At 38.0% G+C, this 18,639-nt stretch overlaps 1 protein-coding gene across 2 annotated transcripts in view; it reads left to right on the top strand.

Moving 5' to 3' along the window:
- Window positions 1-18,639, top strand: part of mmp16a (matrix metallopeptidase 16a (membrane-inserted)) — a 57,515-nt gene that overhangs the window by 18,359 nt on the left and 20,517 nt on the right. For both annotated transcript variants that reach the window (XM_087788893.1, XM_087788892.1), the window contains 2 exons: window positions 7-129; window positions 5,013-5,317. In XM_087788893.1, the coding sequence (XP_087645019.1) occupies window positions 7-129; window positions 5,013-5,317 (428 nt within the window). The remainder of the gene's footprint in view (window positions 1-6; window positions 130-5,012; window positions 5,318-18,639) is intronic.

Below are 18,639 nucleotides of genomic sequence, written 5' to 3'. Positions count from 1 at the left end.
CCTCAGATGGATGAAAAAGCCCAGGTGTGGGGTTCCCGACCAGATAGGAGGAGTTTCCAGATTCAGTGTGAGGAAACGGCGGTACGCCCTCACAGGACAGAGGTGGCAGCACAAACATATCACATACAGGTATTCAGTCAATGTTTCTTTCTCCCCAAAAAAAGAGGCACATCAAAACACTTTGGCAGTATTCCAAATGCCTTCTTCACAATTTCCGATCCTATTCACCATGGCGGCATGCGTAAGAGTTTTTAAGCAGCTCCATCACAGAGGTTTTTGTAGATTTGTGGAGGCATCAAGTCTGCAAGATGAACCCAGCGTGGGTTAAGGATGACAAAGTAATGTCTGCACATGGCACACCCACGTCAGCACCATCTGCATCATTGCTTCTTGCAACATGTGCAACATTCAATAATCAAATCTCATTTCACTCGGCTTTTCGCTGAAGGCAGGCTGAGGCCAGAGTTTGTTCAAATCAAGTTTGTGTCGTCGGTTATTATAAAACCAAACCATAGACTGCAAACACTACAAAAATGCAAGTTTTCATTTTTAACTTATACACTTATGCAAGAATAATGTTATTGTTGATGGATCTACTGACTCCTTCAAGAAACATCTTAAGACATTTTTATTTGTTCAGGCTTTTCCTTCATTGTCTGAAACTTCTGTGTTGTTCTCATTGTTATCTTGACCTTTAAAGTATATACTTTATTGAATATTGTTTTCATTGTTTAAGTGCTTTGTGACCCTGGTCTGGAAAAGCGCTATATAAATACAAATGACTTACTTACTTACTTACTTATATATTAATTGGTTGATTCATTCAATTTTTACTTAGTAACCATTTGTTTTTCTATGTCCATTTTATTTTTCCTCTGCTAGCCAATCCAACATTATTTAGCACACCAAACTATCGTGTTGCTAATAAATATCGATATTTTTTCATGATACTGTATTGATATTTATAACGGCACTGCATTAATAAAAAAAACAACTATTCATTAATTAAATAAATTATTCAATTTATTGATAATTCTTTGGCTTTCAAATCATATTTGATATCTATTATAGCTGTCTCTATTTTAAAAATATAGTGTTCAATTGCTAATACCATGTTGCAATTAAACGCCCACGCTCTAGATGGCAGCAGTCATTGTGTCCTCTGCAGCTAAATGAACAATAAAATCTGAGCAAGTTACCAGCGATGACTGTGTACCAGAGGATACAGTCGACTCCAGCTGCTTATAAAATCCATGTTTGGATGTTGCTTATTTTGGATTTTAGGATCTATAACTTAAACTTAAAGAAAGTGGGACAATCACAACTAAAATCACAATTAAAAATTAGACTACCTTGTGCCGCCATTGTCTCATTGGTGTGTTAGAAAAAAAATAAACGAAGCCAAGACTTTATAGTAAATGAGTGATAATTCCAGTTCATTTGAATTGTACGCTTTCATTTTGTACTTTTCATGAAATCATACAACGTTGTGTTATTTAAAGTCTACTCTCTAAATTATATTAAATTTAACTCTCATTATTATTACAAACTGGTGGGTGTGATTTTCAACAAAGAATTTGTTATTGCATCGTTAAAATATGAATCAGAGAGAGAGAGAAAAGCGTCTTCAAAGGCAACATAAATCGAGACAGCCATGATTACACGAACGTGTCATAGTTTCCAGGAACATGGACAGTTAAATGTGTAAAAGCAGGCTTTGGTTTGGAGAGGTTTCATCAGCAGCCCTGCTCTACTATATTTAAAAAATATGCCACACTGTCGCTGGCTCTATGGTTTAAATCTGTCACAGGAACATGTTTTCATGACCTGCCTGAAGATGAAAAGGAAAGGCAGTTACATTAAAAACATAATCTAGTGGATCAGTGACCTATGGCTGAAATACAACTGTACATCTCTGATGGCGCAATGAATCAGCCTCGCACACCAGCTCTCTAAATATCACGTCGGAAGTGAGCCTGGAAATCATTTCACAGGCTTTTGGTTCCTTCACATCGTCGGATTGGTGAGCGACTAAATGACAAGGCTTGATGAAACGCCAGAGAATTTATGTGATGGAATGAAAAGAGAGGAAAAGTTAGAGCTGATGAGAAAAAAGAAAGGAGCAGATGTAGACAGAGAAACGTGATAGAAAGCAGGTGATTTAATGGAACGTCTCTGGCTTTAGTTCTTATCACGAAGCAAGATAACTACAATCACTGGTGCCTTGTCAACAGTGAAGGAAATTAAGTGTCTGGTTGATGTGTAGTTCTGATTTATTTTCTAGCATATTCTCATAATATTACTTGTCAATGAATTGTAATTGCTGTCCCAAGGAATGTTCGTTTTATATTTTAAATGTGGATTTTTTCCCATATTTTGTTAGTAACTATGTCCATATCTACATAATTACACGTTACCAGGAAGCTCAGACTTTGATAAATACTCAATGGTCAAGATATTTGTTACAAAAATGTAAACTTAAGACTGCTGTAACCTAAAACCTTAATATGCCATGTTTATATTTTGAATGTTTTGGAGTGTGTTGGAATTTAAATGAACAATTAAGAATCAGAAATGAAGGAGGTCGCAGCATTTAAATGTCAACATGCTGCTGAAACAGTCATTCTGAATGAGCATGACGATGTCAAGCCCTTGGACCGCATCATTCTCTACATTTTATTGTTTAACACATACACAATGTTGATAATGATGCTCTGAAATTTAAATACTTTCAGCTGGAACTAGTTTGACATTTCACTCAATGGTCTGCAAATGTTTTATGCAAAATAATATTAATATGAATTCGATTCATTACGTTATTTGGTCATAAGTGAGATAATATACTGAAACAATAATGAATAGGAATAACAAGTAGCTGTCTCAATGGGCAGGGGATCCAGAAAATGGATATTTTAATGATGAAATTCCTTCAACAGTAAAACTCATAATGTTCTCAACTTATCTATTTTTTATCAAATGTTGTTTATGCTTCTTTATCTCAGAGTGCATTTGTATCTGTTTGTGTTTTAGTGTGATATTTTGTCTTGATAAGAAAACATGCACCGAAGATAACATGAGTTTTAAAAGGCAGCAGGAACTACCAGCTGCAAGACTAGAGTACATCAGACGGCATTAAACAGCAGTGAAGCAGCTCCATTATCACTTTTGAATGACCGTCACAAGGACTGTCTGCCAGTCTACTATAAATATAACAGTTGGCAACAGATCTATTCTCTTTCAGAGTATTTTTCCATGTCATTAGAATTCAGAGACCCCAAATTATGTAACTTCTGTGCAATATTTCAAAGGAATGGATTTTATTATGGGAGCTGAAATTCCCTTTCATTTACTGTAGAATGACGGAACCATTACTAAAGTTTCCTCTCAAATGAACCACAATAAAGCTGAGCATTGACAACCAAAAAACCTCCCATTCTTCAACAATATCAAACACTGATGCACACGTTTTCGAGAAGATAATTAGTTTGGAAGCAACTTCCTCCGCCTGCAGAGAAGCTGCAGGAAAGCTTCCAACTGCAAATACTGTAGTTGGTGACATGAAGCAAGTGGCAGCCAAACAATCGGTTGGCATACAGATCAAGAAGTTGGTTTTATAGATAAAGGACAGAGTATGGAACACAGTGTGAGTAGTGTGTGGAGAGTTTGTGTTGGGATGTGTGTAACATTCTGTCAGAACAGACAGTGAAACTGTCATTGATGCTTCCACCAATAGTTAAGTATAAACTCTTTGTTACTTAGTGGATACTGGAAGTGGGAAGTCACTTTTTTTTTCTTTCAAATTAGCATTTGTGGAAGCTACAGTTCAGCACTTTTGGATACTGTAATGGTTGTGTTGTTTTGAGTTCAAGCACTTACATTGTTGCTCTGTAAAATGCAGCATTTATTTTTTCATGCCAATGGTTTATTTCATTAAATGATAATGACAAATTCCAACTTCAATACCTTCACTTTGATAGCTATATCTGAACAGTTAGTAAGTTTTTTAATACCGATTTTATAAGATCAATTCTAAAAAAAAGGCTAATAAAATTAAATATTTTTACCAAAACTAATAATAATAACTAAATATTTTTACCGTTATCTTAACAGAAAACCTAAATGACTAATAATTTCCAGTGCAAAACAACACTTGCTAACAAGTGACAGATTCAATCCGTTTACTGCCTTCGTCACTTATCAGTTTTTCTAGAGATAAATCAAAACATTATTAACGTGAGTACCAAAAAGTTGGCAGTGAAAGACGAGGCCTGTTTCCGTACTCTACTGTCCAAGCATTTCGGTTGGTGCCCCTAAAAGAATAGAATTTCGATACCCAGCTCTTATCTTGTAATCAGTATGAACGCTGCAATAGCTTTAAATAATGAACAAAAAGAAAAAACACACAACATAAGCTAGCAACAAAAAAACAATTTCTTTTTAGCATTATTCGATTTTTATAACTGATCTCATTAGGATAAATAAAGGCACCTCTTGGTACAGATTATGTTTTTCAGGAATACATTTGAATGTTTAACAACATTATTGTTTGATCTTGTAATCCTCCCTGGAAATATACCGGCGCTCACACCGGGGACATTTTGCAGGGCTTACAAACGGCAGGGAGGATTTCCTGATTGCCCAAACTGAAATTGGGGCTCTCAGCGGGCACTGGGCTGTTGATAATCCATAATTAGAAAATAAATTCCAACGACAGAGAATTGTTCCGCACACCTGCAGCAGCCCAGAATGGCAGGGGAGGACTCGGCTGTTTTCTCTCACAAATTGCTCCACTTAGTTCTTTGTTAACGAAGAATTAGCTTCGAAACGGAAGCGTATGGTGACAATTTCTGCCTTGGTCGTGCTGCTGAATTATACTCACCCGGAATCATTAATCAGTCTCCACTGGCACTTAAGGTTCTTCTACATCTTTTGAGTACTTTATTGTCCAGAGAAAATGTCTTGATTGAGTTGTGATTATCCGCTGAGTTTTAAACTCATCTTGTAACCTGCAGCATAAAGAACGTGACTCCTAAAGTGGGCGCCGAGGAGACCCACGACGCCATCCGACGAGCCTTTGATGTCTGGCAAAACGTGACGCCGCTGCGCTTTGAAGCTGTGCCCTACAGCGAGCTGGAGCGGACCAAGAAGGACGTGGACATCACCATCATCTTCGCCTCAGGTTTCCATGGTGACAGCTCACCCTTCGACGGGGAGGGCGGCTTTCTGGCCCACGCCTACTTCCCAGGGCCGGGAATCGGTGGCGACACGCACTTCGACTCAGATGAACCCTGGACGTTAGGGAACCCAAATCATGATGGTGAGTTCTGCTTTTTCCACTGTAAGGTCTGGTGGAGATGATCTATATATAAGTCATTATAGGTATAGTAGTATTATTTATAACAACTATTGTGTATAGTTTGATTGAATTGTCTCTGGGTCATGGTGAACGCCCCAGGGGTTAAAAAAAAGGCCTTTGGGTCACCTTGACCCTGAGATAACACAAGGGTTAAAATAAATTTCTAGTGATTTAAAAAGTGGTTTCTCTGATAACTTGCATCCCATGCCATGAAGTTGCTCCATCTGATTTCCTGTAAATGAAAAAACTTTAAATAATTGGCTCGTAATTTATTTGTTATTCAGTTTCGAAAACCTTTTTCTCCACTAGATTGGAAAAAGTAGGGATTTGTGCTTTGAACTTGATGGAAGGGATAACAAATCATTAAACAATAAAATAAAAATTAGATGTATATTTTTTTATTTAAAGTCGTTCAAACTTGTTAAATTAAAAAACAAACAAACAGTTAAAATAAGCCCCATTATGCGACCAAGTCATTACATAATCCGGGGGCCCCGCCAGGCCAGTTGAGTTTGAGACCCCTGATCTACAGTTGGAAGATAGTTTTTTCCAATGCTATAAATCGCTTTAGTAATAGTTGCTTTACATCCCCAAACTGGACCTTCAAAGACTCGACTGTAGTCCCTTCTTGGGCTAAGCCCTTCTTATTTCTGTGCATCACTCAAAACTCATCAGGATATTTTTAATTCTTCAGGGGAAGGTTGCAAGGTTGATGACGAACATCTGTTTTGTCGTGTCATTTTCCAATTGCTTGTGTATTCATTCCCACTTTGTGAATGTGGATCAGAAGTCAATCTTCTTATCCTGTAGGCTGAGCTGTGAACTCTATACAGCGAGGTGAAGAAGGGAGATAAAAATGTATAGTGGACTTATCTGGGAGAATTGTGTGTGAAATGCATGGATTTACTTGAGTATTATTAAGCCTATCTTTCCATATAAAATGTCCTTGGATTGCAAATTGTTTTTGTGGTTGACCAACCCGAATTTTTCCTGATTAATGCTTAGTTTTAAGAAAAATATAACTTTTGACATTTTTTTGAATGGACTTAGGTTGTTGCTGTATTTCTTAAATTGAGTGACTTATGTCACATTTAAACAGTTTAGGTTTCAAGTAAACAATACTAGCATATTAGCAGATTGACACCCTTCCTTAAGCCCTGTGTTGTCTCAGGGGCTATCACAACGGTTCAGATGTTTTTGACCCACTTGGCTGTGAAGAATATTCAGGATATACCCGTGGACCAAGAAATGTGGATATATATCCAATCTAAAAGTTGAAGTTGGTCAAAAATTAGGAATTAGCACGTTAGAAATCTCAAATAGTTTTCTACCATAATCACATATGTCTTGACATCTCGTTCCTTATCACCCCCAAAATAATATGGTTCACTAAAAGTCCAAGACTTGGGAATGTCATTGAACTTGGAAATAAATATCGCCAATTTTCAATATTTTATTGAGGGATATTTTAACGGAAACCTTTTGCACAATTACAAATCACAGACGTACAAAGTCACACGACCAGTCCACTTTCAGAAAACAAAGGCGAATATGTGTTGCAAGACCATAAGTCGTTTCTAAGCATCATACTTGAGAACAATGATTATTTTCTATTAGACAGTTGTCAGAATTGTGAGTTCCTATCTTCCTGCAGTGGTGTGTCACAGGGTTATGTTTACAAGACCCAAACCTTTATACACTTTAAACACTTTTTTTTTTTTTTTTTCTCAAACCGAGGGACATTTTCTTCAATTCGTTCTTTGATGACTGTACAGAGATTCATGATCAAGGAATGGAGTTGATCTCCGTTGTTCTAGAAACCGAATGGAGAAAAAAATAATGTGTATACACAGACAAAGGGTAGTTTTAATGTCTGCCAGGTCGACCCTCAAAAAGAATGCATGAGAGATAATGGCACACTATCGCTAGATAAATATTGGAAGTTGAAGATTCTACATGAGAGACACAAGTGCAGGCTTAAAAAAGCTGAATAGAGAGGAGAAAAGAAAATATTTGAAGAGGAAAGTGGGAGCAGAGATGAGTGGAAGTTGCGCTGCATCAAAAATAGAAGTGTGGAGCTGTTTTTCTGAGACTGAATCTTTAATAGAAGGTCTTTGCGACTTGAGATAGGATCTTCTTAAATGTTTATACCCATTCTGAGGAAACAACAGTCCATCAAACGGCTCCTGCAACTTGAATAGCATCATTGAGGGAGTCACATTTACCCGCCACACTCCAGCCATGTTGCTGAAGGTGCAAAATACGCTCGACATCCCGAGCTTTATTTAAACATTGTTAGATGTTCATTTTCACACACACACAAATACAGATACAGTCTTGTTCCACACCTCAATGCAATATTAATCCAGCCCTGATGCGGTCCATAGTTCAGTGAAAACACCCAATAATGCATGCAGGCCTATTACGCACTCTCCAGCTGGCTTTTCTGCCAAACGTGAACATGCACTAGCTGAACCACAACTGCGTGTCATGGCAGGGGGGCTGTTTCTTTTTCCATCTATGATGATATGAAGATGAATTTTTAAAAGTGCCTACAGCTCGAAATTTTTGAAGCTAAACCACATGTCGTCAGTTGTTTTTTCGGGATATACTCCATCATATATTAGGTTCTTGGTGCCCCTGCCATGTTTGTGATCTTGGCAAAATCCCGAGTTCTCTTGTGGATGTGTTTTGGCTTCAAGGTTATTAACCTGTATGATAATACACCAGCGTATTTGTAGTGAAAGGGCTTTGGTTGTTTATTTTAATATTGGAGTCACTGTGAGCAAACCACTATCCTAAATAACTGGTGCTTCTTTGTTTTCAAATATTTAGTAACAAGCTGCAGTTAGGAACAGCAAAGCCCCTTGTCATTGTTAACAGCAGATGACTGTTCTTGTTCTTGTTTCCAACTCAATAGTAAACTCCCACGATGCCTTTCTACACCCTGATTGGTTGTTACATTACTGTATTTAGATTGTGAGTCTGTATTGTCATGTCAAAAGTGATCGACAGTTGTGATTGGTTGGCTGGGCGGCAAAGCATTTAGATAGCTGTTCGGGTCACTGTTACCTAGAGGGGTTTTTAAGAGGGATGTCACCAATTATGCCATGTCGAGCTTGCGAGTTCAAACAACTGTTGTTGATAAAAACTAGGTTAAATAGTCACTACGTATTCTGTTTAATGCTGAACATAACCTCGCGCTTAACTAGTGGTGAACGATGGTCATTACGTCCTGAAATGTCCTGAAAGTGAGATTTTTTGTAAAAAGGTAATGCTGAAAAGTGCCCTAAAGGGTATATTTTAACTTATCCTAATGGGTTTTTGCTAACAAAGTTCACAGAATCTGAGCAACCATTGTGGTTCACTACATACACAATTAATGAGGAATAAATAATGTGTGCTTGGAGTTGAGGGCTTGAAATGAACTCATAATGATGTTTTTCATCGGATGACTAGACGTTGCCTTCTATGCTTCAACACCTTACAACACATAGACAAACACAGACACACTCGTACATTAGATTATTTCCTGTCCTGGAAGCTGCCGGTGAATAACATACATAATACTCAACACTTTTGTGTTAGAAGCTACAGTTGTCACGGTGACCACTGGGAGCTCCGTGTTATTGTTGTTATGGATGACGACGTAACGGATTGACACCGGTGTATTAATCTCATTCTGCATGGAGAGAAATGCTAGTATTTACAATCTCTCTTGCACACACACTAACACACATGAATACACCGGGTGTTTCTGAGCATCTCTGCTCACACTGCAACTGAGGGTTTTTCGCTATAGAGGATTACTGGAAAGTTATATTTACTGGCAAAAGATTTTCAGCAGTTACAGCAGAATGAGTTTCCTTTCATGGATTAGCTGTTATTAAGGGACTTGAAAATACCGTTTACAGCAGCTATTTCTTTTCAGATAGTCTCACCACGATCATACAGACAAAAAAGCTCAAAGTTATGATGCAATGTAAATGATTATATATATCTTTTTCAAAGTCAATTTATTATTAACAAAGAAAAACAAGACGTTCATGACCAAAACAAATCTATTATTTTTGATGAATTAAATCATTTATAGAGCTGATCATTTATACCTTCCAAGTCCAGCATACACACATTGTAGAGGGAATAAAATAGATATGTATTTTTAACATTCTCATCACTGGGGTTGTTTTTTAATTTATGCATGGTGCTTCGTATATATTTTTTTTATTTCAGGGTACAAAAGTGACGTACACAAGCTTCTTTGTAATAAATTAAATCTAATGACCGGTAGTATACATTTATTTGTTTTAATTTAGTTTGTAAGCTGTTCAAGCTGGTAAAATGCACCACACTTCTAATGTTATCATGATCGATGTGACACCTTCACTTCCACTTTCAAAGTTTACAATCAAGGAGAGCAATAGTTCTTGCAAATGATGAAAGTTTGAATAATAAATGAGAGAAATGAAATGAGGCAGATACACTGCAAACAAGGAGGATAGCTCTCATTTCGCTTCACCCACATCACAGATCTGCAGCCCTCCAATCACAGGTATTAAATAAACTACTGAATAATGAGCAAATAGAACTAGTGGAAATAGACTTTCATCATTCTATATTTGCAGTAAATATGTGTTTTGTGCTCTAACTGCAAGATGGTTCTCATGCAGAGAGATTTGTCCATTTAGAGAAAATCAAAACGAACAAAGAAACGCAAATTATAGATGCAGTCACTTTCCTTTTTCTGTTTGTTGAATTCAATCCACAACAATAAGCTTGTTAAATAACAGTGAATCAATGTAGCATCTCATTAGCTAAACATGCGTAAAGTGTGTTCTAGTTATACTGGTTGATTGGTGAAGCTGAAGGACATTCTTTGTGTTTGGAATATTTCCAGTCAAAGCATCTGTCGAGGATGCAGGATGTAATTGTGAAGCCTCAGAAGCCACAATAATGCCGTCTAAGGAAGGGCGAGTCTGCTTTAAAAAAAAAGAAAAAGCAAAGAAAAGAAATAACAGGTTTTGTTTTGGGATGCAGTCCATGTCCCTGTAATCCTGTCCTTGAATTCCAAAGTGTTTGTTTTGTCAGTGCCGGTATTATCTGGAGTCGTGCATCGCGCTCACGCTTGTTTGTCTGAGGCTGGACAGTGTATTTATCTGCTTTAAGTAGTGATAATGAACAACCTTAGAAACCATGACACACACTTGTAGTGAGACACATTAAAAGGTGTGTGTTTGGGTCGTGTCTGCCGCCTCAGCTGGACACACCTGACATCTTAAGAAGGGTCAATGAAAATGTGTTCATGAGCTCCAGGATCTCCCTCTGCTGCCTTCAAAGCAGAGACGCCTTCTGAATTATGCATCAGCTAAAACCCTGTGCTTGACAGGTCTTCATTGGATAAGTTGTTTTTGAACATGGCAAGGTTCACCCGGCGATATACTCCAGCTACTGAATGTATGACAGATAGTTTTTAAAGACGCAGTTTTTAAGACGTGGGCTCAATATGGTCTTCCAAATTAGTTTACGTGGCTTTGGATATTTGGCTCGGATACAAACATGCCAGTGTTTAAGATAAGATAATGAACTAAGATGACTACTACAATCATTGATACTTCCAATAAGAGTAAAACTCATGTTGAATTAAAGTCAAACGACAAGAAACACAACTTCCTGTTCCAAAGAATTTGGTAAATATACATTTTTCTTGGCCTAAACTGTTCAAAGATTTTTGTCCCTAATAGGATTGACGTTGACACCCCTGATTCAAGGTATCATGGTCTAACATGCTTAACTTACAAAAATATACATGTATTCATGACTAATTTCCAGCTTTATTAATCATAGTTAAGAACAAGCTGCAGTCTAAATTCAATGCTTACAAAAACGTGTTGTGCAAGCGTGTGCTGAAACACCACCTTGTGTCTTGTTGAGTGCATTGCTACAGGTGATAATTCAAAGGCTTAAAAAAAAGAGTATTATCATAATAAATAAAATAAATACAGGGGAATGATGTCGGGCAAATAACAAATCACAATTTTGGTGTAAATGATCAGCCTCGTGGATGTGGAAGTTGTCTCGTTATAGTTTCCTGCACAGTAGCCATGCAGAAACCTGCATCACAAAATATCTTGGGTCGTGCTAGCAACAGATTTACAGCTTGCTTGTGTTTAGTTTTAATTGAACATTTATTCACATTCACAGCGGAATCTGCTTGTATTTCAATGTTTTGTTGGGAACTGCATTGTTTTAAGACGTCAGTGTACAGTCAGCCAGTGACTGATCGCAGTATTAGTCAAGGCATTATCTTTATGGAGAGTTACACATCCCCGGGGGCAAGAAGAGAATCTGAAAGTCATCCAGCTGCTCCACATTATTGGCCTGTCCTCTTAAGAGACTGATGGATGAACGGCTGGGATGGATCGATAGATGCAGGGAAAGATGTAGCAGTGTTCCCAAGACGCAATGTGTTTATGGGAGAGCATAGGTCTGGTGGAAAGTGTGTTTATAAAATGGTACAAAGAGAATTGATTTAGTGTGAAGATATCAGGAAAAGGTAAATAACCCCTTTTGGATGAAAAAGACGTAAAATAAAAGAATCTAATGAAAGCAGAAGTTTCTTTTATATTTGTGGTGGCAGAACCTATTGGAAATGATTGTCACTATAATGAGCAATAGTACTATTTGAAACCCACAGTGGATATCAATACTAACTCATTTATTGTGAGCCCAGACTCACAGTGTCGACTGCTTTGAGTCTGTATCCACGTAGAGTTTCAGCTGGAAATAGGAAATATAACCCAGCATATGAGCCAGGTGTACACACGGAACATTTCAGAGTTCTCGGTTTTACCTTTGCCTGTAAAGTAATCTTAGAAGATGAAAAAAACCATGGTGTAATCATAGAAGCAGTATTTGATTTTTCTAGTTCTTGCTCTGAAGTATTGCACTGTGATGAGGGAGAGCTGTTCACAGAGGGTCCCGACATTTATCCATTGATTGATGGGGGAGAATGCCTGGCTCCAGGGCGTCAATTTGCAAAACTGTTTATCATCGATAACCAATGGTGTAACTGGATAGCACATTGAAAGGATGCCTGAGGACAATTGAACGGCAGTCCTATGTCTTTTCATCCCTGGACACAACTAGCTTGTTCACGAGAGCAGCAATCCAAACTGTGGGAAGCAAAAGATCCTCTTGGAGCATACGTTGTCCTTGCAGGTTTATTTTTAGGTTCAATTCCAACTGTGTGATGAACAGAACGCCGGAGCTTCGTTTTCTTAACACTCATTTGCAGCAATGCATCCTCCTGTGACACCCCCTAGATAAGGTTCTGTGGGTTTTTGTTGGCAGGAGGTTTGATGTTTTGCCAGGCGCTGTTCAAGTGCTGCTGAAATAATAAAGGCTGCAAACTGGCAATGCGCTGCAGATAAGGCGTGTTTTTATCAAAAACAAATATTATACAACAAACAATATGGGATCAAATTTAACCAAATTTGAGCTAAACATGTCCTTGCTCAGATAATATTGAGAATATATTATTTACCTTATAACATGTGTTTATTGTGTTAGCCAGATATGTTGCTCTATGAATCAATCATACTGACACAGAGTTTCATTATTTATTTGTGCTGGATGTCTCTCACTCGCCCACATATGATTGATGCCATCACAGATTCATTTCATGTCCCTATCTTTGCGGTGTGAGACAGTTATGAAGGTACATCGTTTGCATCTACTAAGGTTGACTCGGGAAGTGTTTTAGATATTTTGTCATTGTAAGAGTGAACTGAAATGTTATTTATCAGCATTTTTATGTACTTTTAAGTCATGAATCATTGTTCCTTCTTTATATACACAACTGAATATACCAATGGAATGTGTTGAACTAGTCTTTCCCTCCACATAACTCAGATCAGTGAAGTCATTGTGTATTCTCCACAAGGTTGTTCTGCTTTTGTGAAACCTCTCCCTTATCGCAACTGTTTCTGTTAAGATCTTCAATCTCCGCGTCGTCCTTTCTCTTCCTATGCCCTTCCATGTCCCCAACATCGCCGCTACCTTTCTCTATCTCTCTTAGAAAATATAAGGGGGGCTGGGGGGGGGTACAGATTCTTTTCTTGCCTCAGGAATAGATTTTTATCTAAAACTGGAAGCATGTGATGTGTGAGTCCTCTGAACTGTTTCGAGGTCTTTGTTGCAGTAGGCAGTTGAGAAGCTGCTTTACCACTCGCTTCCTCCCACTGTCTACTCGAACAAGCAAAGCTTAACAGCTCAAAAATATGAATTTATTTTCAGTGTTTTATATACACTTAAGTGGAATTATGTAGACAAACCATAATCATTTATGATACATACTAGTGTTAAACACATTTTTATGAAAAGAGGTTTTCAAAAATGAAAGCTGAATTCGTCCAATGACGATTTGAGCTTAAATGTAAACACCCTTTAGATCCTGAGGTTGTCGATTGTGTGTGGAAACGTCGGTTGAAGGGTTAGACAGTTATTTGAGACCGACTCCTCGGCTGACGTATAAAACCATTATGAAAGATGATCTGCTTTAAAGTGCTCGCTAATGTGTGAGCACTAAAGGCAGTTGGAGCAAATCAAAAGTAGATCGAGGTGAGGGACGCTCCTGTTCCGTAGAAAAAACAAACGTGGAGAGAATGTTGAAGACAGTGTTGGAGTCATCTTGGAAACAGGCTGGGTTTTGACTACTTCAATTATCTTTTGCTATTAACTAAAAATGCAGTATTTTTTGTTGCGCATGTAAAAGAAAAGTTTGAATCAAATGCTGTCTTAATGGAAATGAAAACAGAAACCACATTTCCTATGTGTACTATGTGTATGTAACACTAATCTTTAATCAGAGAGAGAATTAGCCTGAGATGACTGACCTTTTATTGTGCAGGTGTATTTTTGAATGTTACTAAATGTGTGTCTACAGCCTGGAAGTGTAAATGGAAAATAAAGGCAAACAATTAGCCGGTAATTGGAGAGAAAGCGAAGGAAGAATGCAGGTGAAAGCACCATTTTCGGTCAATAACGATTAACTAACACGACTTAGTGTTAATAATAATAATGATAATAATAAGTACAAATTAAATACTTTTTTTGGAGGCTTCTTTCTTGGATGGTACAACAAAACTAATATCACTTGAAAAAGAAACAGCAATAGAATAAACAGAGCAAGCTATCAGATGGAGTTGGCCGTCTTAGATAACCAATTGGTGATCATTAAAATAAATATTTGGAAAACATGAAAATAATTTTTAAAAATTGACTCTTTTTTTTTTACAAAATAAATGTTTACTTAAAGGTCAAGATAAAAAAATATTGCTTGTCAAAAAATACAATTTTATTTAACATTTGAACACAATTGATAATAGCTTTAGGTAATGAAACACCGATGTACAAAGTGATAACAACAACCACAGGGAAATAATAACACTAGAAGACCTTTAATAGGCTGATAGATCTGAGTTATTGACAAAAGATTCCTCTATCATTGCTCACATTGCTTGTGTACTTACTGCTGTGACTAATGAACAAATACGTAGTTTGTTCGTGTCAAAGAGAATTGATCTGTATCTGAATTTCCCAATCATGTGGTCATGATGGTCCTTAAACTGTGACTTTATATGACTATTGCTTTGAACATTGACCTATGACCAGAGAAGCTGCATTTAAGTTTTGTCATTGGGATGAAACTTCCCTTTTTACGTTTGTTTTACATCTTTTTCCAAGTTTCTAAGCTGTTATGCATTTTTAACAGAATCCAGCACTTGCAGTTTTGCTGTCATTCACAATAGCCGTTCTGTCGGGTTCAACTCACGGCCAGCCAGGCTGAGTGTGTCCACAGACCCTACGAACCAGGCAGCAAACAAACAAGTTGAGAACTTCTGGCAGCTTGTCAGAGCAGCACAGCACCACTGGACGAGTGTCGCTCTCATTGACTTGTTTCGGTATCTGCAGCTTCCTTTAGGGTCAAGTTCGGTTTTTTATATGTGAAGTCGTCCTGGTTTAGCAGAGTCACATCCAGTGATATTGTTCTTTTAGCCATGCTAAGTTGATTTCTGGACATTGTCTAGTCGTTGATTCTAATGTGAGGAACGATCTGTCCTCTGTGGACCAACGCGATGTGCTTTTGCACACATCTTAATGGTACAAATTCCAACATCATCACTTATCTTTTAAAACATGTGATTAAATGTGTGTGCTTTTAATTAAACGTGTGAGGCAATTCAATGTGCAATTAAAATCAGTTTACTTCAAAGGAAGAAGCATGCGAAGGCCTCCTGCAACAGTCCCAGTGCTTTGAAAACCACTGAAAATCATTAAAAAGAAAAAGCAATTAACACTCTTTTGTGTTAGGAGCCGTCACAACTTTTGTTCTCTGCTAAATGTGCAGTGTCAGTTGCTGAGGGAGTTATGGGAGTGTGAACAATGGGAACAACTGTGGTCCGCTGGGAGAATGAAGGGACACAAGCTTGTTTTGACTTGAAAGACAACAGTGACTGTTGAGCTTTGTCTCTCTGGGGGGGGGGAAAGTCACTGCGATAATAAAGAATGGGAATTGTTCATCTGTGCGTCAGTGATCCTTGAAGCCTTGTCCTTGTGTTCTTTTGAAATATAAATGAAGCAAATGGTGGAGACAATTAGTGTCGTATGAAAAGGTAAAACTTGTAAACAATGTCTTACGTGCTATGATGCTGAGTTACTAAGGACCTAATAAGAACAGCCAGTTGCTGATGGTTGTTCTAAAGTAGACTTTACTTATATATGGTATTCCCATTGCCACAGACAGTTTGTCCCGAATAAGTGTGTCCTCGTCAACACGTGTAAACAGTTACATGGATATCCAATCATAACCGTTTAGAAAAATCAATAACTTTCCACGTAAATTTCTCTCCAATAAATACATACTATATATACAATATATACAAGTGATTATTACAATTGTTTAAAATTATAATTTAGCACCTATTAGTCTATAACAATAAATATTTTAGCCTAACTACTGAAAGTGCTTCGCTTTAATGGGATTTAGTCGAAGGTGTCTAATGAGACAGAATCTTCTAGTGGTTATATTGCACAACTGCAGTAGAAAGATGGTGAAATGGAGATCATAAATCTCCGTTGTGTAACCGGTTACACAACAGTTAGTAGCTTCTGTTACACGTGTTGAAGAAATTTGTAAATGTTGACACCCCTGTTGCAAATCCTGTTTTGGTTTTTCTTGTGCACAGGAAAACTTAAAGCCATTAATTCAAATGCTGCTGGCTCAGATGTCAAATGTCATGTACCCGGGTGAACGATAACAGAAGTACACAGGGTTAGTAACCCTAAGAGGCCCACACTGACAGTCTGAGCTATTACTGCAATTGAAAAGCAGTGACCAAGAGCCCCCCGCATCTGATTTGTAGCCCCTTTGCCCGTTTGCCTCGGTGTGCGTATGTCTTAAGCGTGCAGGTCACATGTGTCAGCAGGCGAAGGGCAGCCGCGAGCGTCCGGTGCAGGGAGGCGGTAAATTATGACGAAAGAGCACATCCAGGTTTCTGGTTTCTAATCACACCTCCTGTTTACTTTACTGCAACCCTTGCGAGAAGTCAAAGAGCTACGCCTAAACATAAATCTCCGGCGTTACTGCACCTGCACCTCTTCCACTCCATCTTCCCGTTCTATAGTCCTCCTCACTATCTCATTTGCGCCACCCTTGACCTGTTCTGAATGGACTGAGCTGCAGCGACGCCGACTTCCTGGCTGAGTGTAATAACCGTTTCCTGTTTGCTTCATCAGTATAGAATAAATCACGTTTTTTTGTTGGCTTTTGTTTTTTTTAAAAGTAAATAAATATTTTATAATTGACATTCCATAGTGCGTTTTTGTTGTCAAGATAGAGTGGGAGAGTTAAAGTCACAACAGTGGATGATAGAATGGATTTAAGTCTCTTGTGTCTTCTGTCCTCCAGTGGCTTATGTCCCTCCTCAAATTAAGATCTCCTTGCCCCGAACTGATAATCAGCATTCATCCAGAGTCCTGTTGATGGCACCGCGGGGTCGGCACGATGTCGCCGACTTCCTCGGTTTGATCTTAAGCGGCAGAAACAGGGTGACGGGACTGACCTCTGATTGCACCGCAAGGCACAAGGACTGACTCAGGATTGAAGGCTTCTGAAGACGGTGATAGGAAAAGACACAATCCCTTTTTTAATTTACAAAACCTCGGCTCGTATCGACAAGAGAACATTTTTTCTGAGTTCATTCAGAAAATACAATAATGAGTTATTGGTATGCCTTTTTTTTTAGGTTGTTGTTAATCTTAAACAGATTTTATACATTGAATTTTCATATAAGCCTTCTGCCCCATGTTAATGTTGCACTGACTTTTTATTTTTCTGCCCTTTTCATTTACCAAACCCCATAACTGTCGAAGTGTTACAAGGTTGCATCAATGTCACTTTCATTTCTGTTAATCCCTCAACTCTCACAAGCCTCAGACTTTCATTGGAAGGATTTGGCAGAGACCTCAGGCCTCTTTAGTGAACTCTAGATATTGCTTCAGTCAGTCTTGTCTTTTTACACGCAGTGAGGGATATTAACCTCATACGGCGCTGCTGACATTTATACAGCCAAAAGCATTCATGAGGTTTCAATTAAGCCGTCTCTCTGTCATAGCCTGGTCTATAAATTGTGCTTCACATGCTGTGATCCAAATCACCACGCCGGTCGGCTGACGTGGTATTCATGTGACACAATATACACGCTTTTGAAGTAAATCCAAGGAATTAGAGAGTTTTCCAAAAGACCGTTCAAAATGAACTGACGGATTGTTCACTTTTTAAATGTGGTGTTTTCTTAATGCATATAAAAGATTGGTTTTAAATAGGAATGGACTTTAAAGCATTTTCTTTTTAAGCAATACTGTCTAGAAAAATGCGGAAGTGTGGTATACAGAGGACCAACATCTGATCATACAGTGAGTTGGCTAATCCCTTTTAAAGGCTAATAGATGTTCAGAAAACCTGCAGTTATGTTTGCACAGCTGAAGCCAGATTAGAGAAGCAATAAAACTGGCCTTCAGTTGAGCTAGTTGAGTCTCTCAAGCTTTAGCCTGTGTATGCTCGATAATTCTTTCACAACGGCCAGAAAAGAGAAGTTTCTTCTATTCCAGTTCTCATGCATTTAACTAGATACCCTACAATGATGTGCGCTAAAGGAATGAACAAAATCATGGTGTAATTAAAAATAATTTTATCTTATAATTTTTAAATGGCAGGGTTTTTA

This window comes from Callionymus lyra, chromosome 4 (genome assembly GCF_982586985.1).
Source record: "Callionymus lyra chromosome 4, fCalLyr1.hap1.1, whole genome shotgun sequence".
NCBI lineage: Eukaryota > Metazoa > Chordata > Actinopteri > Syngnathiformes > Callionymidae > Callionymus > Callionymus lyra.
The sequence above is the reverse complement of the archived record's forward strand: the minus strand, read 5'-3'. Positions and strand labels throughout refer to the sequence as shown.